Genomic DNA, 23,177 nt, shown 5'->3' on the forward strand with positions numbered 1-23,177 from the left:
TATCAAAATTAATTGAAAAATTTATGTTAAAAGCACTTCAAGAATTTATTATTTTTTTTTAAAAATGGTAATAAATTTCTAAATTTAAAAACAGAAATTGCCTGATGAGTGAACGTCAGTGAAATCCTATCAAGATATTTCAGATATTTTTCTCATATTTATATGTTAATTAGTTACGAGAAAAATAACCACGAGTATCTGTTTTTAGCTAATTGGTATTAAACTGTAATAATTTTTTTTAATTTAGAATTCTTTTATTTTATGCTATTAAATTTCTTTTCCTTTATGAATTTTTAATTTCTTTCAAAATTGATATATCAGTGGCATGAAATTGTTTCGAAACGCGGCGCATCAAAACAGTCATTTATAATCAAAACCCAATTAATAATTAAAATCCAGGTTTCAATTGATTTATCGATTCTTTGGTTATAATTGAGATCAATTTTCATTAAAATGTGAAATTCTTTCAAGAAAGTTGTATGTAATGACCCTGTTGATCTTGAGAAACGATCAGAAAGAATTCTAATCGTTTAACAGTATTTTGACTTACTCTTTATTTCTTTGATCATTTAAACGTTGTCAAAAGCTTGTGTAGAGCTGCTATTTAATGGGTAATCGAGTGACCAGTGACATTACCAGCTGTAAAATAATCGGTGTTTCAGAATAATGGTCAGTTTGATTTTACAACGAAGAATTTAAGATGGTTGCGATGTAGTAATAGTAATATATTTTTATTCAACTCAATCAAAAATATTTTGTGAAAATGAAATTTTGGCACTTGGTATAATAACTTAAGCCATGAAGCTGTATGTGTAAGATTTTATACATCAATTCACTCTCTTTATTAGATTCTCGTTCTGAGTTTTCTCTTGTTCAATAGAGTTAACATTTTCAAAAAGAGTCACTTTAAGGTTCTATTGAAAGATTTTGGAATGAAACATTCCAAAAAAGAAATGATTTACCAAGTTTAATAAAAGTGAGGGGATTAAAACCTATAATTTTTTTAACAATGTAGAAACGAATAAGGCACGATAACTCCGTATGAATTAAATACGGTACTATAATATCACACAATTTGAAAATCTTCTCATATTTTGGTTACAGTAGGCTACTCTTGATTTAGAAATACATATATAAGCCAAAAATGTCAATAAATAAATGTTTCCAGATTTTTATGATAATGTTACCGATGTTAGGCCGGTATCACACTATAAAAGTTCTTGGACAAAGATATTTCATAAACATTTATCCAAATTTATTTTTCCTTCGTCTTTTATCAAAGTTGACCATTACACAATCCTATTTCTTTGTCAAACCTATTTTATAAAAGATCTTTTACAAAATAACTTTTATAGTGTAATACCGGTCTTAATGAAAATTTACTTACTGGGTTTTGTCACGTCACAGCATGTTCTTTCATCTGAAGCCCCCTAAATTGTAGTGTATAGATTTAAGGCCGGGTACACACTGGATCGATACGATAAGCGATACAATCTGCAACTCGACACGGATTGGTTAAAAAATCTGAAATTCGGGTATTTAACCAATCCGTGTCGAGTTGCGGTTTGCATTGCTTATCGTATCAGTCAATTGTGTACCTGGCCTAAGGCAATATAGTTGTATGGTATAAAAGAACTATACAATATCTATTGATAAATTTTAGTTAGTGCAGTATATCTGAAACTTTTCAAGTTTGATCATAGTTCGTGTTATAAAAATGCTTAACCATGACTTTCTCGCAATCAAACATAAAAACAGAAGAAACATTAGAACCTGGTATTTTGATATTCTGAGACGATTTTTATGTTCTCATCTTATCAGTTTCCTGGTCTGAAGATCAGTCATAACATTCTTGATGTTCTGTTACTGTCCATTGGCTGTCAGCCCAAATACCATTAGTCCGAGGCAACATTCGGCAATGCAGTATCCCATATATAACTCACCTTCTCAAGGTAAGTGTAAAAGGAATGCCGTTTATTTTCTTAAATGAAATTGTAATACAGATATATTCTTCTAATTTTCCACATATCGAATAAAATTTATACTTTATAAAATAAGCTAAAATAATACTGTGAAAGCCCGAAGTAGGGCCATAACTAAAATTTTTGCCACCCCCGCAACTTCAAAATTCGATAGCGGTTGTTCCCACGTAAAAAAAAAAAACTGCCGCCCCCCCTAAATTATGCCAACCGGGGCAGTTGCCCCTTTTGGTTCCGGCCCTGTCCGAAGACAGGTAAATTTGTCACATAACATAAAAAAATGGTTGAAATACGAAAAATTGTTTCCAATTCAGGCATTCACATGGAAATATTACAACTTATTTATCAATTAGGTATTATTAAAAATTAATTTTTAATTATAAATTGTAAATATATAAATATTTATTAAATATATTTGCTACTGGCAAAGTGAATGAAATCCTACATTCTATGGAATGACTAGATTGTGCAAAGAGTTTCGACTTATATTAAGCAAAGTATGAAATAATAGTGTTTGCTATTAGACCGAGCATAATATTACTGTATAAATAAACTTGACGTATACTAACATACTTGCAAAATAACGTTTGAAATAATGCATTATTTTTTTGATACCTTGCCTAAAACCAAGAATTCTGTAGAATAACGAATTTTATAATTCGCCAGTAATATATTTTTATTCATTAAGTATATTTTTCAAACTTCTACCTCTTACCTGTGATAAAAGCTAAAATTTACGGCTCGTCGGGTATTGATCATAGCATATCAACCGATAAACTGGGACGTCTAAACCATTGGTGCACAAACTCCTTCTCGCAAGCTAATCTGGTCCTTCGAAAATTTTATCCTGCCCATAAAGTGATTTTAAAGAAGTTTCATCATTTTGAAGTACAATATGAGACACAGACACCAGAAATTATATGTATGTGTATAGAATTAGGTAAAATACGAACATTTTTTATTGGCGTTCATAAAAACCTTTGCGCCAGTTAAAACAGGTATGTTTAAATTAATTTTTTCAGTGTTTTTTGTTAATATTTGGCTCCCGAAGAAGTAATTTAATTCTTATATGGCCTACAGATGTAATCCTAGGCAACATATGACCCGTGAGTCGGTAAGTTCGTGCGCCCATGGTATAAAAGCATGATCACAACCGGACACGACCCGAGAGCCCTTGATGCATAAGAGATGACCCTCCATCGCAAGTAGAAGAAACCATCGATAAAGGCAAATAGCAAGGAAAACTACAAATTTCTCAGCTTAGTTGTTTCAACATACTATAGGTGTCGCCTTCAGAGGAAAGATGTAAATTCTTCAAAGGTGTAAATTTAGAGAAAATTTTTTCTATTTCGGATTGCTTACCAATTTTAAATTCTAATGATAATGATATCTTCTAAAGAGATGACCACATTTTTGAAATAAATATTTCTGACCTTATGTGGAGTATTTTATACCTAAATGCCCTATATTATGTTTGCTTCAATTCTAGTAATACAGGTTTTGAGCTTATATTGCCTCATCTTTTATGTAATATTCATCAAAAATAGTATAGCACACACAGAACCATCTAATTGCATAATATCATGAGATAACAATTCTATAACAGCGGCGTCAAGGTCAAGTTCAAATCATGTTATGTTGGTATGCGTTTGCAAATTTTTTGCCGAAATTTGTAACCACTGATGTGATGAAAATATTTTAATATAATCACATATTACAAACATAAAAGGTAAAAATAGTTTACTTTTTTTAAGAAAAAAAATCTTTAAAAGAAGTTATTCTTACCAAAGAAATATTTTGCTTGATGTCTGAAAAAAACTGAAAAAAAAAATATATATATACAAATCTCAGGCGTTCAAGCAGAAGTCACCAAGTCCAGTTTTGAGATTTTGTCAATTTCAAGTTTCGAGTCTGTATGAAAAATAGTAAAAATTATTTTAAAGATTTCTAATTCCTACAGTAGATTCACTGATGTTCAGATAACTGGTTAAGATATATAACTGGTTCATAACTGTTAATATTATGAAATAATTAATTGTAAATTCTAAGTAATTGCAGTAGTCCGTCAAAAAAACTTTGTGTTCTTAGTGACTTTGCTTGAACGCTGTGACGAAATATTCATATACGTTGACTGAAGTTTACATCATAAAATATTAATAATACTTTTAAATCTCTTTACGCATAGAGATATAGCGAAATTAACTTGTTTACAGTTGACTACATTTGACTTTGAACTAAAGTAAATTTCTCAATCCATATAGTGCGTTTCTATGTTTAAAATACTTTTTCGATTCCGGTTACTTTTCGTACAATAAAGATTTTGTTTCCGAAATATTTCTTCTCAAAAAAATATGGTATGGTTGCTGCAAATGTATAACCACAAGGCAAGTAAGTAAGTAAGTACACACACGAAAAAATCTATGCATAATACATCCGCAAAACACGGACGCATCAGCAGTAACCTTCGTACGAGAGAGAGAGGGGTTGTTCCTGCAGTGCCAATGCGTTTAACTGGAAGAGGATCTAGTGTAGTATTTGTCAATCGACTGATGTAGTGTCCCGACTCAGCAGTAGCATATCCTCTTACATCTGAGAACTGAACGCAACGTAAGTGTTTTAGTATGCAGATGCCATTGCCAGGAAATATTTTGAGGGAATTTCCTCTCGATATTCGAGCCATTTTGTAGGATCGGGGAGGAGGAAAATGGTAGGACGTGTCAAGAGTTTAGTTCCAGATGGCTTTGTGCCGATTGTATTTCAAGTTCGAAGTTTGCGAACCATTCAACTTTGTGGCCGGCTTAAGTTAGATTCCTCGGGGCACACACACCTCACATAATTTGCCAAATTGGATTCGACTCTAACTTGCATAAACGCATCAGGAGCTCGTTTCGAAGTTCTCTCTTTACAGCTATACTCACACCGTCAACCTAACCAAGTGAAACCAAAAGCGCACTGCGATTTGAAGATCTCGCGAACGCTACTTTGGCTGCCGTTACTGAATTGACATGATTTGCCGTCCCGTTTTTCAAAAGACTATCGGTGAAAAGGCATATTTGTTCTCTTTCTTTACAATTTGAAAAATTCAGTAAAGATATTTTACCACTACAAATAATCTAGTCAACAAAACTAGGCAATGGGGCTTGTTTTTACGAGATAAACTTCCAAAAAGTAATATACAGTATAAAAAAATATATTTTTAAGCTAATGCGACCACATTTTTCAAAATCTCCTTATCTGCTTTATAACAATAAGGTTTCCTTTCTTTCAATATTTTTGATATTCTTTGTTCGTATAAAATGGATTCCCTTCCATCTTTTCTCTTATTAACTTGTTCAAGTGTTAAATGGAACACAGTGCACAATACTGATATGAAGAGTATTTTATAATTACTTTTCTTCTCTTCAAGCCAGTTCATAAAAACTATATGCTATACTTTTTCAATAAAATTCTATTGTAACTTCAAGTTCGACGCTGACGTTTTGCCCTAAAATCATTCGAACTTTACGAATTGATGATCTAAAATCATTCGAACTTTACGAATTGATGATATTACTTGTAATGGTATAATTACCAGTAATATCATCTATATATGACTTTGAACGTATGTAAAAGATAAAATCTGATTATAGATCAAAGAAACTCAGCTATCGTAAAAATGTGATGTCATTAAAATATTTCAAATTATATGTTAGGAGTATTTTGTGGTATTTTTATGCAGCACACTTACTGACCATACATATGACATATGATACATATGATGATTTGAAAGAAAAAAATTGTTTTACATATTTAGTACTGTTTTTAAAAATTTCAAACATAATTCACACACACACAAATCTTTATTCAAGTCGATAGGTCAATCCTGAATTGAAATTGGTTATCTCTGATTTTTGTTCATCCATTGATGTAGGAAAAGACTGTATTATTTTTTTCAACAGAATTTGCTATTATAACTTCATAAAGAAAACATCTGGCTTACAATTTTAAGATGCAGACTTAAAACTTTGGAGGGTATACATTTTTAGTCTACAAAATGCGACAATTTTGTAAGAAAAATATTCAATCGTCTTACACATTGAGCTTCACATGAGAATTAAAAGTATCCAATGCTAAATTATGTGGGAATATAAAAAGTTCTATTCATCTCCTTCTTTACATGGCCGGTTATAATTTAAATACTACTACAAAATGGAGAAGATATATCATCATCTTGAGTATTGTCATCATTTCATTCTTAAAAAAATGAACACAAATTTTGTTATAGAAATCATGAAACATAAGAGAAAACTTGCCCACTATGTGAACTAAAGTCACGATGACTATCTTCTCAACATTTCTTCAAGAATCCTAGAAAATAAATTTCTTCAATGTCAGTATAGATAGCCAAACAGAGATGCGTCGCCTGAAGTATGAAAATACATCCTAATATCAACTTAGCTGGGGAAGAATAAAAGAAGCTTTCATGCATAATCCTATAACTGCAAATCTATGGAAAGCATAGAATAAATCTTTCTGCCACCTTCAACCCTTCCCTTGAGGAAACCGATCTCATTATTATAAAGTGAAAAACTAAATCTTCTCGGTAGAAATGTCGATAAAAAAAGGGGTGAAATTCAACTTTCATGTGAATGATCAAAAGTGAAATGGACACGATAGATTCGTATTATATTTTTAGGCCTATTTCTTCTCTGAACTCGTATAAAAATATAAGTATACATGGTGTATAGCGATGTGACTCAATATCATATTAATAATTAATGTGGGAATCGCGAAGATTATGGAATACAACTTTTTTTTATTATTCTAATTTAGAAAAATGATAGAAACCTGTATTTTTATAAAATTTGGATTCTTGTCGTTGAATGAAAAATTTATGGTATTTAAAAATAGATATCATGTCTGAGAAAAAAATAAGTTATTTAAAAAAATGTGTTATCAGGAGGGTAATAAATGAAGAAAACGTCACAGAGAGATGGAATTTCTCTTTTCGGCATCAGAACAGGTAAGCCACCAGACAACAGGATGGACTTTGTTCCAAGATTTTTCTTTAATCTTTCGAAAATTACCCGTCTTGAAGAGATGCTCTGTATCGTCTTTATGTGGTATAGTATAGATCGGCGTTTCTCAACCTATGGTCCGCGACGATGGCATAGGTGGTCCGCAGGTAGACTTGATAATTTAATTCTAACTGAATGAAAAATTATTCGATTGTTGTAATTGATATTAGTAATATTCATATGGGGTTCAAATAAAATTTATAGGTACTTTCATACTTGGGGTTCGTCATACCTCATCGTGGAAAATGCGAGAAATTGCGATCCTGGGGAGGGAGTATATCATTAATTGTAGGTAATAAATTCAATTAATGACAAATTTGCTAATTACTGCTACAACTGCTAAAGGGTGTGAAATAAAGGGCTGATACAAATCACTGTAAACATCAATGTGTTTCGCTTAAAAAAATCAATAGACCTGGTGAACACATTTTATTGAGAATATTATTTCATATTCCATATTTTATTGCAAAAAATACGAGAAATTACGTTCTTAAATGTGATAAAATACGGGACATCGCCAATTATCACCAAAAAATGTCACCAATTATTCTTGCTTCGCTTGAAATAATAAACTTGAAAATATGCGAGATGAATATTTGTATTTATATTTAGGCTATATAGCCATAATTATTATAATATAATTTATAAGTTGCGAAATTTTGTTTATTCGCGATTTTATTGAGTATTAAAAATAAGCATCGTTCAGAAAACCGAACAAATTCATAAAAATGTCGGAACAACCAAAAATACAGGAATGTCCCGTAATACGGGACGCAAGTGATCCGTCGAATTTTTTCAGTCATTTTACTGATCCTTGTTTTCAGAAAGATTGAGAAACGCTGATATAGAGGGTATATATATATATATATATACACACATTACGATATACATTTGTCCCGTTTTTTCAACGATATTTATTTGAATTTGTGATATCTTATGTACGAATACAGTGTTTTCATAATATAAATTATATTATGGTAATTATGGCAAAAATTATAAATATTCATCTCACACATATTTGTCAGGTTTAACGTTTCGTCCACAATTTTTTGGAATTTTAATTATGATTGGGGAATATGTTGCCTACTTGTTTTTGATGACAATTGGCGATGTCCCATATTTTACGGATTACTATTTAAGATCCCAGTTAACCGAATTTTTCTCAATAATATATGGTGAGCATATTACTTGAGTATTTTTTTCGTGAGAGAGAGAGAGAGAAATACATTTTTGTTTACTGAGATTTGTGTATCAACCCTTCATTTCCACACCATTCAGCAATTTTAGTAGTAATTAGCAAATTGTATTTAAAGCAATAAATTGTGATTTTGGCAAAATTTAGTGACATCCCGTATTTAGGATCGCAATTTCCTGCATTCTTCTCGATGATGTTATGGTGAATCTAAGTATGAAGGTATAATTTTATTTTAACCCAATATGGATGTTATTAATGCCAATTACAAAGGGTGAATAATTTTATCGAATCTGCCTGCGGACCACCTGTGCCATCGTCGTGGACCATAAGTTGAGAAACACTGCCCTATATAAATGTACATATAGGGTACATGACCTGTAACTTACTGGGCATTCCAGTAACTTTGGTTTATCCAACCTTTTTCATAAAATGTTCCATTTTTTCCCCTATTTTCAAGAAGACTTACGAATTAAAATTATTTCCATCACTCATGAATTAATGCCTTTGACAATTTTTGGCAACTTGAATTGCAGTTGACCATTTTTTGGCTGTAACTGGCAATTTTACTTGCCTTTGACAATTTTTTTGCGATAATTGGTATCCCGTATGGATCCCGATTTCTGCCATTTTTATGAAAGAAATATGGTCGGCCTAGGTATTTATCGTGCTGTGTGTACTGTTATTTTTCCACCGGAACACGTTTCGCGATCCGGATGCAACCTCTTGGCTGGCAGCATTTGCCTTACGGGTCAGAGGTTGTGCACTTCTTGGTGTGGTCTATGTCCACTGTATAAGCAACCTCAAACTCTAAACTAATAAATCTTCGTCCGAATCTTCGATTTACAAAACTAAAGTGCTTGAACTTAGGTTATTTAAAAAAGGATAGTTATATCGTAGTTTTGAGGTAGAGAAAGATTCATTTCTTCAGCTACATGTGCGATTTTCCTTTTAAAAATCTGTTGTTCATTTATATCAGCTGTTAAGTCTTAATACAAAAGAAAAGTAATAGAGTATAAATTCAAAAGGAAATGTTTTTCAGGATATGACTATACTAATGGATATCATGACGACATATTTATTCGCCGTAAACAAAGAAGAAATAGAACAACCTTCACCGTTTATCAGGTAAGTTGGTGTTCATAAGAAAAATCAATGTTAAAAAGTATTTCGTTTCGGTTTCACGATAAACATGAGCCATGAACTTCCCTAAAATCAAAACCATTCTGCCAGAGAAATCACCATTTGTGTGTTGTAGGAGTTATATTTTAATATTCCAATTCGTTTGTTTGTGCAAGCGGTTTCAGGACGCTGAATCACCGACGAGAAAAAATCGATAAATTATAATACTCCCATGAACCCGGTATGAATTCCACGGGCATTATCAGTCTATAGACTGGTCGACTCGGGCACCCTTGAACATATAAATTTTCAATTTGAAATTTTCTAAAATTATTCCAGTTGCCATTCAGTGCAGTATTTTTAAGTACTATCGAGATTGGTCTCAACTCAATTTCCATTTTTCTAAAAGTACATTATTTATGAGAGTCAGCTCTTTTCGGACGTGGGATTTTGAGGCAGAACGAGAAAACGGGCTAATATTGATATCCGAAGATGATGTTTCTTCCCGCTATTAATACGAAGGTTTTAACAGCTGGCTGGTACGAAAATAAATCCAGGAAAGAAAATGCAACTATCATCCTCGTACCCATCCCCGTAAACGTCGCTCTTATAAGAAAGTATTTTTTATCCCCATTATAAGTTTTCTAAGTATTTTTTTTCTTTTACTTTTTTACTTGAAATTTGCCGTCCCCTCAACATTGTCAAAAGGGGCAATTATCCGCTCTAAATTCAGCCCTGTATTCTGGTGAACACTGAAAAAAAAATTTGCGATGAATTGAAATGAGCGAGATTCTGAGAATATTGTACTTTTATACAAAAATTGCCACGTTTTCAAGACAAATAAAATTTAATTGGTCGAATGGTCGACCATTAAATTGTACTTGTTTCGATCATTTTTTCATCGATGGTTAAGAAAAGTGATAATGGTTTCCCATTTTTAATACGTATACTCATAACATTTTTCAGTAATTTATTAAAATTTAAAAACAGACTTATTTTTTTACCTTTGGCAGTTGGAAGAGTTAGAGAAAGCTTTCTCACAAACTCATTATCCTGATGTCTTTACCAGAGAAGATTTGGCGATGAAGATTAATCTAACGGAAGCTAGAGTTCAAGTATGTTTCTATTTCATGATATTTATTACGTAGTGTGATTGGTTAGAATTTTGTGGGAGAAATGAGAAGGTTTGTGGTTTAGGTTTAAAAAAATTTAAATTTCTTCGAATACATAAATATGTTTTATGCTTTTTAGTCCAATATACAGACATGAAATACAGTACTACCGTAATTTCACCGTTTGATGCTCGGTGGCGCATAATTCACAGATGAAAATTTTATCCATTAATAATGAAATAATTTTAAGGCATGGAAGGGGTCCGTTGCACGTTAGGGCGAGTAGAAAAAATTACGATTTTTCTACTCGCAGCAATACATATTTGAAAAATCATTTTTTACACATTAATTTTTGAAACTAGATATTTCTATTCCAATCTCTCAGAAAAAAAGCTACAGATAATAACGCAGCATTCACACTAAAAAATTCCCATGTTTTTAACGTATAGTCCATGGTTTATATTCACTGAAATGTGGTATAATTTTATAAACTGCGGATATTCTATCCGTCCAAAAAATGAGATACAATGTGTGAATAATTATGATTCAACCAAGAATTGTCTATGCTCTAATTAAATCTTTCTCCTAAGGTCAAAAAGTTATCAAAATTAAAAAAGTTGATGAAGTTGAATGCTTTTTTTTCGATAAGTCTATGCGTGCGAATTTCATGAATTGGCGAACGTAAATCCAATCGTGTTTAACCCTCTATGGCAGGCATCCTCAACCTGTTGCTCGCGAGCACCACGGTGCTTCTTGAAACATCCAGAGTGCTCGATGCCCGAGTTCGATTTCGTACTCACGAGCACTTAATCATCGTCCGGATTAAACACCTTGTAAAAATTACAGCCAAAGGATAAAAATTATCCCGATTTTTCATGCATTCGTATGTCAAACTTGCCGTAAGGGTGCTCTTCTTTTGATGATGGTGATCACAGGCAGTGCTCACGGCTAGAAAAAGGTTGAAAACATCTGCTTGTGTATCTAGTCTAGTGTCTATTTAAATATACATGGCAAATACTTGGTCAAAAAACTTTTATTACTATTTCTTTTTGCCATTTTTGGTACTTTCTAAAATACATCTTTTAGTGGTCATTTCAGCACAAAACACAGCTATAAATCAATAATGAGTATTAATACTTTCTTTATGTATGTATAAGTATAATGCTTTCTTATATAAAGAGAGTTGATTTTTTGTCGGCGTCATTTCTTGAGAGCCGCTGAAATTTTACGTATTCAGAGATTTATAAAATCCCACCAAATTAAGGGGAATTGGAAATAAAATTCAAGGTAACAACTATTCAACTTTTCTAAGCAAGATTTCATCAGTTTATAGGTAACAGTGAAATAAAGGAAAACTATACTTTACCCTAAATTTTGGCCATTGTAAGTAATTAAAAAATCCTCTAATCTATTAAATTGCTGGATTGATGTATTATTTCATTTAAAAATATGCTAACGGTGCCCATTAGCATACACATCCGTACTTGCCAAAAAAAATGCAATACGCTTTTCAGGGAGGTTAAAATGTATAACAGAAATAAAATACAGTATATAACACTCATCAGGAATAATCTGGTATTAGTGTGTATGTTTCGTACATTATATGATATACATATTACGGAAGAACTGTTCGTAAATCTGTGAATTTTACCATTCGTACCATACAACAGACCTCGTTATAACGCCACCTCTGTAGACCGAATAAAAATGACTCCATATGTGGGGTGGCTTAATAACGAGTAATCCAAATGCACTTATATGCTGGCAGGGACCGATAAAAAGTGATGTTATAGGCCAGACAACGTTAAGAGTGATGACGTTATACCGAGGTCTTACTGTATTTTCTATCCAACCTCGAAACCACTTCTATCACGCTCATTTATACACGGCTTCTACAAAAGCTTTCTGGCCTCTCTCTTTCTCTCTCTCCTTTCCTCTCTCTCTTTTATTCAGTGAGTACTTTTATATAAATCATTTATCTACTCTCTGCTTCATTACAAGCTCATAAAAATAATATCGTTTAGAGATTTTGACACTTGTCACGTTTAATCCCGGGTCTTTCGAGTGAAAAACCCGGCATCTGGTGAACGAAAACTATGGGTTCCCTGCTTAGCATGAAGCTACTCATTCCCTCCTTGTCCCATGAGAGGGTAACGGGAATTTAATCCTGGGGGGTATATGGTTTTTTTTTCTCTCTTCCTATCTTTAACAAAATCACTCTAAAAAAAATGAAAAAAAAATATATCCAGTTTTCCCTCATTCACACGCATTAAGTCCATTATGCCCCAAGCAGGGAATTGGGTTAAAGTTATTTTATGCACTTCCAATCCACGTTCAGTTCAGCTATTTCGTTTCTCAATTACGACATGTCACTAACGATTGGTTTTTAATGAAGCCTCGGTATTTATTAGATCCGTAATGCCACTAGATTATTTTAATTGGAAAATGCGCGTATGAATTTCAAAATATCAAATATGTATATTCTGTTGTGAAGCTTAAGTAAAAAACATCAAATACCGGATCCATTAGCGTTTATTTTGACTATTTATAGATCCTATTATAAGTAATCCATACTATTTATAGATTCTATAAATGATATAAGTTATTTAGCCATTTAGACCTTTGATCTTCGGTTCGTTCGGTTCATTACTGAATCATAATAGTATATATATATATATATATATAAATAATCTGCGCATTCTCATAATAGACTTGGTGTTTATTTGACTTACATATAACTTTATTCTTTACTTAGTGGGTTTAATGCTTTTATGCCTACGTACGTAAATTTTATGCTTTTCTGGAATTATGTTTTTTATTTATTTTTGGAAATAAGTATTGCAAAATTTCTTTGGCGACGATATTTTTGGTATGTGAGAAAAAGCAGAAATAAAATTAGATTACGTTTGCTAGAATTTTAGTATGTGTTAGAGAAAATAATCTATTGTGTCTTGTGTGACTTGTCTCATATAGGCTTATTCTTAAACTGAGAATAATAGTTATTGTTCTTAGTCTAAATGATAACTATTGTTTTTAGTCTAAATGATAACTATTGTTTTTAGTCTAAATGATAACTATTGTTTTTAGTCTAAATGATAACTATTGTTTTTAGTCTAAATGATAATTATTGTTTTTAGTCTAAATAATAATTATTCTTGGTCTAAATATATAACCAAGAAGAGGATTCAGTAAGTGTTCTACATGTCAATCTCGAAATTTTTAGGGTCAACACGCTTGTTGTTTCTAAACTAAACTAAACGAACCGGTCACGACCAGGCTCTGTCGCACCAGCGATATAAGCTCTGTACCCCGGAAGTGCCGGAAAGACTCCAGCTGGTAGTCCGGCCGGGTAAGAGAAAAATAAGAAGAAAAAAGAGAGAGAAAATCATAATTAAAAAAAAGAGCGAATAAAATAATAATTATAAAAATAAGAAAAAAATAAATGATAGAAAGAAAATAATAAAAAAACAAGTAATATAAAATAAAATAATAAGTATAATAAGTCTTAATATAACAATAATAAGAAAATATTAATGTTGGGCAAGCTGGGGTGAGCTCTTGGCCTCTTTTCTTGTGCTTGTTGTTTCTGCATCTTTCATTGGGCTGGAAGTCTAGCGATGCATCGCTTGAGCATGTTATGCGGCCCCCCCCCCATATTATCCGAGAGCGAAACCCTTACTACTTATTGGATTGATTTTCTCAGTAAATTTATAGTTAACAACAGTTTTATAAATATTGTCGGTCTCCAGACCCCTAGGCAAATGTTCAGTGAGGTTCCCTCTTGTCCTTGTCTATTCAGGGACGTCTCAACATACTCTTCAAAATCTTAGCATCAGATCTCATCATCTTGTCTCTCCCCCCCCCCCTCCTATACAAATGACATGCCCTGCCTCCTTATCCTGCAACAGGTCTCTAGGCTGAGATCTTTGGTGGGTCACAATGCCGTATTTTTCACGGGCCCTGTATAGTGAATTTATAGTGTGAAAAGTAATAAGAATCTCATTCCAGGCTGCATATTTCGTAAGTGTACCGCTATTCCGTGATTACACGATTTTTTTCAGTGAAGAGCGGTATTCAGCCAATCACGTCGCTTCTTTGTTTACGATAATTCCCACTATCGTAATATCGTATGATCTGTTGTGCTTTCTGTCCCAAGGCTACGTTATTAACATTGTAACTTCGATTAACACGCTGTATGCCATACAAACATTGTTTACTTTAATTCTCGCGTAAGGGAATTTTAAAAATTTCGTGGTTAATATGATAGCGAGTGATATGAAGGTAGTAATTTTGAAAAAGGAAAAATTTTTTCGCTTCAGAGGGCTTCACTGAAATTATATAAGCATAGTAGTAGGCCGCGATAAAGTGAGAAGCTAGAAGCGGTTCACTATGGACGCACCCTTAGGCCCTAATCCGACAGGTAAATTGGTGTAGGTGTAGTGTTTCAGACTGTGATCCTGGGTTTGAATCCAGCTCGTCGAAATTATTTTTCCCCCACTCCTCGTCCCGAAAAGGATTTATATACACTGCTCAAAACAATTAGGGGAACACATGGTTTTGACAAAATTACGCAAAGATGTATACCGATAAGTAACATAAAATGAATCATCCATAATTTAAAGCCTAGCAGGAAACGGAAGAAGAAAACTTCATATGTAAATCAAAGTTCATGACGTCAAAAACCAGAAAAAGGAGCTAAGGGCAGAAATCGGGATGTTGCAGAAACGTCTGTTTTACTGCCGTAACTGTGAAATTCGATTGCGCAGTATTTTTTTTTTTTTTTTTGAGACAAGGTGACTTGAGGATGTCTCAACAACGTGTTTTACCGGAATCCATGGCATGGCATGTTATAGGCAGACTGGAATCCGGGCAAATACAACGTAGTGTCGCGGACGCTGTTGGAGTCGCCAGAAGTGTTGTTGCAAGGCTGTGGAATCGAGTCCAAGAAACAGCAAATGTTAGACGTCGACCAGGGCAAGGTCGGCCACGCGCCACTACAGCAACTGATGACCGGTACATACGGTTAACAGCCCGTCGAAACAGAACAGAGAATGCTACGCAGCTGCAAAGACGGTTACTCTTGGTAACAGGACGAAGGGTGTCCAGCCAAACAGTACGTAATCGGCTTCATGAGGGAGGGCTCTATGCACGTAGGCCAATGGTCTGCATTCCGTTGACCGTGCGGCCCGAAGAAGATGGGCTGCTGAACATCGAGATTGGGAGCAACATGATTGGAGCCAAGTGCTGTTTACAGACGAGTCCCGATTCAGTCTGGAGTGTGACACCCGACGTGTTCTGGTACAGGGGCACTCGAAATAACCCCGCATTCGTTCGTGAAAGGTCACAATACAGACGAGCTGGTTGTATGGTATGGGGTGGAATCAGCATAGGCGGACGTACGGACCTGCATATCATTCGGAATGGCACTTTGACGGCCCGAAGGTATGCAGACGAGATACTGCGACCTTATGTCATCCCTTACGCTGGAGCCATTGGAGATTCCTTTGTTTTCCAGGATGATAATGCCCGACCGCATAGAGCTCGTCTGGTGGAGAACATGCTTGAAGCTGAAACAATACAGCGTATGGAATGGCCAGCGTGCTCTCCTGACCTGAATCCAATCGAGCATGTTTGGGACATGCTCGGACGACGCATTGCTGCGCGACCAAGGCCGCCTGTTACTGTCCGAGACTTGCAGATTGCACTTCTTGAGGAGTGGAACAGTATTCCCTAAAGTCTGATCGATAACCTCATCGCATCCATGGCAAACAGGTGTGCAGCAGTCTCAGCTGTTCGAGGAGACCACACGCCCTATTAAAACTCATGCATCATGTCTAAACAGTACTTTTTTTTATCGTTTACATGTAACCAAATTGTTGCCCTAAATCAACTTTTCATGTTTTTTCCATATTTTCAAAGAATTAAAGCTTAATTCCAAATTTTTTTACGTCTTTTTTCTGTATTATGCATTGATACGCGTGTACTATCCATTGTATGCCAATACGTGGCTGTCTCGCATGGTTTTCTTCACTTTTTTGCTTGCTCCCCTAATTGTTTTGAGCAGTGTATATATACAGTATAAATCTTTTCATTTTTCTTTTTGCTGATACAATACATTACAATATATTTTGCTGACTCTTTAAAATTTTAGTATATAATAAATAAATTAAATATTATAACAAAAACATGTAGAAAAAAATTACTTTGACCAATAATAAATGTTCTAAAAAAATGTTATATTACTTTTAGCATCGTTTCTTTTCGAAGTTCTGATATTTAAATAGATGTTTAAATATTTTATAGATGTTCACGATTATTAGCATGCACGATGTATTTTTTCATACTATAAATTATCTGTGCATCGATAGATTTATCTGTAGTCGAATTGCTATCGAAAAATGAATTGATAAATTGTAGAATTTTTTTATTAGAATTTGAATTTCTTTACTAAGATTTTCTATCACATTTTCAGAAATTTGAAATCGTGATCCGAATTTAGCTGTTGGAATATTGCAGTTTGTGCTTTCAGTGTATAAAATTTGTTGGTTTAAAAAATAAAATCATTCATATTGCACTTGAGACTTTGAATGTCAGCACAATGTACATCCCAAGTGTTGTATTTTATTATGCTGCTAATATTTTTAGCTAGCGATTCTCTACAGTTAGATGGAACGCTATTTTTCCACAGATGGTGCGTGTCGGGTAATATGAATACTATCTTGTATAAATGTTATCTGAGTTGGGGCTAGAATATCTCTGCAAGATGGACAGTTTAGTAAGATAGAAGAGGAAAGGTCCAGAGAAATAATTTGTGTCCTGTTCTCTGTGGACCCACCTTGACTGGTTTGGGGCACAATAAAGCATGTATGTGCATATGCATATATGTGACGCTTGCAAATACACACTGCATCATCGACATCGACTGCAAAAACAAATGATGTTTTTATTTTTCATTGTCATAGGTTCACTAAATATTGTTTTTGATCAATTCGAGTTAATTTTCTTCATTTTGAACCCCCCCCCCCCCCTTCATTCCGTATTAGTCCACGAAAATGATTTTTTTTGAATGCCTTTTTCTCTTAGTTACAATATTTATTTGTAAAAACGATATATTTGCCAATGCAAAGGCAAGAAACCAAATTTTATAGAAATACAGGTTTCACGTTGCTACCATGTTTCAAATGAAATAATCAAAAAAATAGAAGTGGTATTAAATATTTCCCGAATGTACAACATACAGGGTGCATAGCGAATATCACGTTCCATATTACTGGCAAACCGTTGATCCTAGAGACATACTTCCAATTAGAAAAAATATCCAAAACAACGTGTAGAAAAAGAACAAACAAAAGAAATTCCACGTTTCTAAGTGCACTATTCGCTGAGATATTTGAAATAAAAAAACGGAGAAAAGTTTGGGGGAAAGAATGAAAGCAGGTAGAATGCGTTTTATCCACATTTATCCTGTTTTTTACCTCAGCATTTCTCTGTTTTTTGGATTCAATTACCTAATTGAATGCATGCCTCTAAGATCAACGATTCGCCAGTAATTTGCTGTGCGTGCTATTAGCTATGCACTGTGTATATGTATTAGAAATGTAAAGCAAATATGCAAACTATAAGTGTGGAGATCTTCGTCATTCTGAAAAGAACTCAGATCTTTACATTTTATCACCCTTGCCTCTCATAAACTAAGCTTGAAGCCTTTTTTTACGTTCTCCTGAGCTTTATTTTCACTTCTCGCTTGTTTAATTTTGCAGGTATGATTTGATGCAGTCAAACGTTTTTCTGGTTGAAAAATAAAATCATATGCTCATTTCCACTTAAATATGACTCAAACGTAGTAAATGTTAATATTTCTCACTAATAGACATTAATATCTTTTGGCTCAGGTGTGGTTTCAGAACAGAAGAGCAAAATGGAGGAAAGCTGAACGCCTTCGGAAAGGTGGAGAATTGAAAGCTCTTCTCTCTCCCGATAAAACTAAAGAACACCATACCAACCTAAATACGAATATTGAAGCAAACGATGACAGACGTTCGGCTAACCTTTTCAACGCTTATCAAACAGATTCCGAAGATGAAGAATCATCCGCGAAAATCGTATTTGGTGAAAACCGTAATACGGCCAAAAAAACTGAAAACCAATGTCGATGTACTTATAGTGGTTCTTCGAATAACGAATGCGAACAAGTATGTCGCTTTGTAATTTTTATGCTATATTGTATTTTATACCTCTGTATGTGTTATTTCAAATTACTCCTTGCCGCAGGAAAGTTTACGACGCGTGTATGGAGATTCTGCACAAAAGAAGGGGGTGAATATTTTCTACCATTGAACAATAAAATGTGTTTGTGAACAAAATAATTTTTGCTAAAATTTAAAGGTTTTTTCACTGTTTTTACTGAGTATTATTTCATTTGGCTTTTTTCTCAAAATATTTTTTCATTTGTTAGGTATGCGAAAACTACGTCCATGGAGAAACATCAACTCAAAATACAAATAAATGTGAGGATGTAAAAAATGATCAAAGTGATAAACGAATGGAAGAAATTGGTGAAAACGTTGTGAAGAAGCAATTGGTTCCTCAAACGAACAGTAGTACACGAACAAACTCCTGCATCCAGGACCAATTTCTAACAACAGCCGCACTATACAAAAATTATTTTTCGATTATGAGACCAGGTCTTCAACCATTAAGTATGCCGCTTTATTCGGCTCTGAGAAACTGGTAAATATAAACCCTTCTATTACACAGCTATGCATGTGTATCATGTGGGGAAGAAAGTTCTTGCCAGAAATGATAGGTAGCGCCAGACGAGCTGCAGTAGTCGTGTTTACAGTCTAATTTGCATAATCACGATCGTTTTGGAAACGTGTGTTCTAGTAGTACGCAAAATTTTGTTCGTTGTTTGCACCTTTTAGGATGGATTCACATCTCAGACATTCGCCGTGACGTGTCGGATTAGGCAAACATGCTTTCACATAAAACCAAAAAACGTATTCATAGCTATCGTATCGTGGCTGCGCAGGAGCAAACGTATTCTATTGTTAAAGAATGTATGCCATGACTGACACGACAAGGTGAGTGTTTGTAGAATAGAATCCACCCCGTAGAGAGAGACGAAGAGTCGGTACGACTTTAGAGTCGTACGAGACGAATCTAAAATTCGTCACATCATTTGGTTTCACTGAAAATCCAAACGTAGTGCTTTCAGGGCTGTAACCGCGATAAATTCCGTCTTAGAAGAGTTCACTGTAAGTGCCAGAACATTAGGATACTGTTTCTACTGTGGACGTTCCCCTCGACAATTCAGCTGGAAATTGCCCGGTGCGAAGGCAAAAAAATTCTCTGGACGCACACTGACATACAAGAATGATATATTGTCTGTCTGGGGATCACCGTAGAATAATCTTCTATGTCTTTCTTCGGAAAAGATATTTCTTGCTTTCTTTCTGTATGCTTTTTTCTAAACAATACATTTCTGGCAAGAACTTTGTTCCCCACCTAATATATTTCTGAATTTTGTGTTCGTAAAAGCAACGTCACCTGTTTCGTTATATTTTGTTTAAAATAATAATATCTTATAAGTTTTCCGAAAATTGTTCCACTGTGATAAAAAAAAGTAAATAGCATTTTCGATTTCATTCTTAAAAAGGTCAATTCAAAACTTCTGAAAGTAATCTTTTCGATTTTCTGTGGCTAAGTTCGTCCTAACCTAAAGCTTAGTTTTCCAGCTGGTGTAGCGCGGAACCGGAGCTTTTATGGGGGTTTCACGAATTCTAAACTCGACAGCTTGAAGAAAAAAAATTCTTAAGTTGAAACTCCTGATAATAACTTCTCGAATAGGGGATATAAGGAAACTTGCTGGCATGGGACGGAGATAGACTTGAAGGTCTGGGGGCAGGCAACCTCCCCCATGTTTGATGATGAATATTGTGATGATCTCTTGATGAGAACCTTTAAAGCTGTTTTTTATTTTTTACTTTGACTTTTTTTTAGTTTCGTTTAAACAATTTAGTGGTGAATTTCACCAAAGCTTGATGTTTGCAATGAAGAAAATTATCTTAACTTAATTAACTTACCATTTCAACTACACATTATATTTTGAAAGTCAGTCTTATCTTGCAACAAAGTCACATATACAGTACTTTCATTCAAACCGAGAACAACTCCGGTCTGTACAGGATTCAAAGGTATATCTGGGTAGGGGGGAAATTGCATTACCTATATGTAGCCCCCCAGGTTCCGATGCCTATGGTGTGATCAAATTTAGGTTGTCAATCAGATCGAAATTTGGAATATTGAAAAAGATCCTTCGTTTACAAAACAAACAAGAACTTTCTTTATACTGTATATTAGTATCTTTATACTGTATTATGTATCATTAGATTTTCAAACATATTGATGAAAAACATTGTTTCTCATGTGACCAAACATTCGGGTCGCGATCAACTGGCAATCACATGTTGCCGATCAGTCTAATTTTGTAGATTTCACTGAATGGGCGTTTTCATTATAGTTTCATAAGCTTGTCAGTGCGTCAGAACTGATGCATTGAAATCAAAAAGTATTAAAATTCTTCTTAATTATGATTTCAGCTCACTTCCTGCACCAGATCAATGCATAGAAGCTATTCTATCAACTGACTCGACGAAACTTCCTTATCAGCCCCTTTGTTTTTCATCGCCGAGTCCTTTTAGTGCAACTCGCCACCTCAGCAATCTCTCGGCTAGTTCATCATCTTTTCCTCTTAAAGGTGAGTCACTATGTATGTCAATTTTAATGTAAATTTATTTTCTCATTCAATTTCTTTCTTGTATAAAAATGTTGGTGATTATAGTTTACCCATCGTGAAATACGTATTCGACATTTGACATATAATGGCCCCAAAACCAATTTTTTTAACGACAGTACGGGACACAAATCACCATCACTGTCTCGTCGCGACAAAATTTTTGAGAGATACAGTAGAAGTCCATTATAACGGCAGCTCTCACAATCACGGAAAAAACTGTCGTTGTAACAGACAGTTTACGACATTCTCTTGTTTTAACGACATTATTCTTTTCTATTTTTCTAGTTATAAGCTAATGTTTTTTGTAATATTAGCTCTGTGACAATCACCTGCAAATCACTCGTTATATCGAGATTTTCGTTATAAGCCGTACTCATTATAACGGACTTTTACTGTACTTGTCTAGCTGTTTAAAAAAAAGAAAGACATCTACATGTAAATATGTTTGGTCAGGACAGTGCTTGACCCATTTTGACCTATCACCATGGGAGTCGGTAGTGCCCCGCTTGAGCTTTGTGCTGGAGGTTATAATATTTGATTTTTGAATTTGTTCTTGGTGTATTCAGGCACACACACATGCTACAAAATACCATATACTCTTCCCCGTTTCGATGCCACTGTCTACCAATCTTCAGAAATTAATTATTTAAAACATTTATTGCCGTGTTCAATAAACTTGGTAAAGCAAACGATGCGTCGACGTCAATTATGCCGCATTTTATTCATATTGAATGATACTGTAAGCTATTTAATGGAAAATTTCATTGTCGAGAAATAATAGAACGAGTTAACTTTTTTCTATTTTTCACTTACAGATACATTTTGTGGGTGCTGTTTACCCCAGTCTATAGCGGCTTGCTCCACTAAAACCCTTAACAGCCGTCTAGAACCAGCTAACGGAAATTATTACATTGCTGAATCTACAACTTCCAACAAGAAAGAGTATCGTAGACAAAGAACTGAATTCTCACCATCGGGTGTTGCAAACGTTTCAAATGCTCCATCTTCTACGTCACCGAAAAGGTCTCCCTGAATTTTTTTACGGGAAGGCTATTCTGTTTACGAGTATAATACTAAAATATTTGTATGTGATGTTGAATGTTATTTTCCTTCCGAATATACGTTTTCTCTCCCTTAAACACTTGAGCAAAAATATTTATATGTATTTGATAAATATTCTATGTGTAATCATGTCATATTGAAATCTTATTTCATTTGTTCTTTCTTAGCAGTGATTTTAAATCTTTTCCATCTCACATCGCACGACGTGGAAAAAAAAGGAGGTAATATACAAGTCCGAGGATGATGCCACTCTCCGCCATCCATACGAACAGTGGCTGATGCGAAGATGGAAAGAGAGAAAATTCAACTGCCCTTGCGGGGTAAATCGAACCCTCGTCCTCTCACTGAATTTTCTCTTTCCTAAATTCACTTCGCGTCAGCCAGCTGTTAAAAAAATCTTCGTATGGATTAGCGGAGAGTGACATCATCCTCGGATAAGTCGCCACCTGGTGGCAGTTTCAGCAATTGTGAGCTTTGGCCTGAATTAGGTCCGACTGTCCATGTACAGTCCCGTTCAGTGCACATTCGAGCTCCAAGGAAAGATTGAGATATTCGTTGCCTTTCTAGTCTATTGGTCTAAGGCAGTGTTTCTTAACCTTTTTTTGCCCATGGCCAATGGGCATATTTTTTTCTCGTGGCCCCCCTGTCTTAGCTAGGGCCCCGTCCAGATAAAAGAGTGAGACCCTTCTTATTAGTGGATTGATTTTTTTGAACAAATTGAAATTAACGAAGAATTTCGTGAGTAAGGTCAACCCCTGATTTAGTGAGGGTTTCGGAGGGCAGTTCTATGCAGTGCCATCTCACCTTCCTGGGCTTTCGGGCAAAAAGTGCATGTAGCCCCCCCCCCCACTGATA

The 23,177-nt window shown here is 34.4% G+C and overlaps 1 protein-coding gene across 1 annotated transcript; it reads left to right on the top strand.

Moving 5' to 3' along the window:
- The first annotated feature begins 1,855 nt into the window (after positions 1 to 1,855).
- On the top strand, positions 1,856 to 22,446 carry LOC149085089 (uncharacterized). Its single transcript, XM_089233881.1, has 7 exons — positions 1,856 to 1,952; positions 9,271 to 9,356; positions 10,364 to 10,465; positions 18,355 to 18,654; positions 18,918 to 19,192; positions 21,064 to 21,221; positions 22,076 to 22,446. Exons 1-7 carry the CDS (start codon positions 1,856 to 1,858, stop codon positions 22,291 to 22,293), a joined length of 1,236 nt encoding a protein of 411 aa, XP_089090007.1. The 3' UTR covers positions 22,294 to 22,446.
- Positions 22,447 to 23,177: the final 731 nt, after the last annotated feature.

This window comes from Pholcus phalangioides, unplaced genomic scaffold (genome assembly GCF_987345545.1).
Source record: "Pholcus phalangioides strain wild (caught in Gottingen) unplaced genomic scaffold, Ppha-v1.0 ptg000007l_1, whole genome shotgun sequence".
In the NCBI taxonomy this organism is placed as follows: Eukaryota; Metazoa; Arthropoda; class Arachnida; order Araneae; family Pholcidae; genus Pholcus; species Pholcus phalangioides.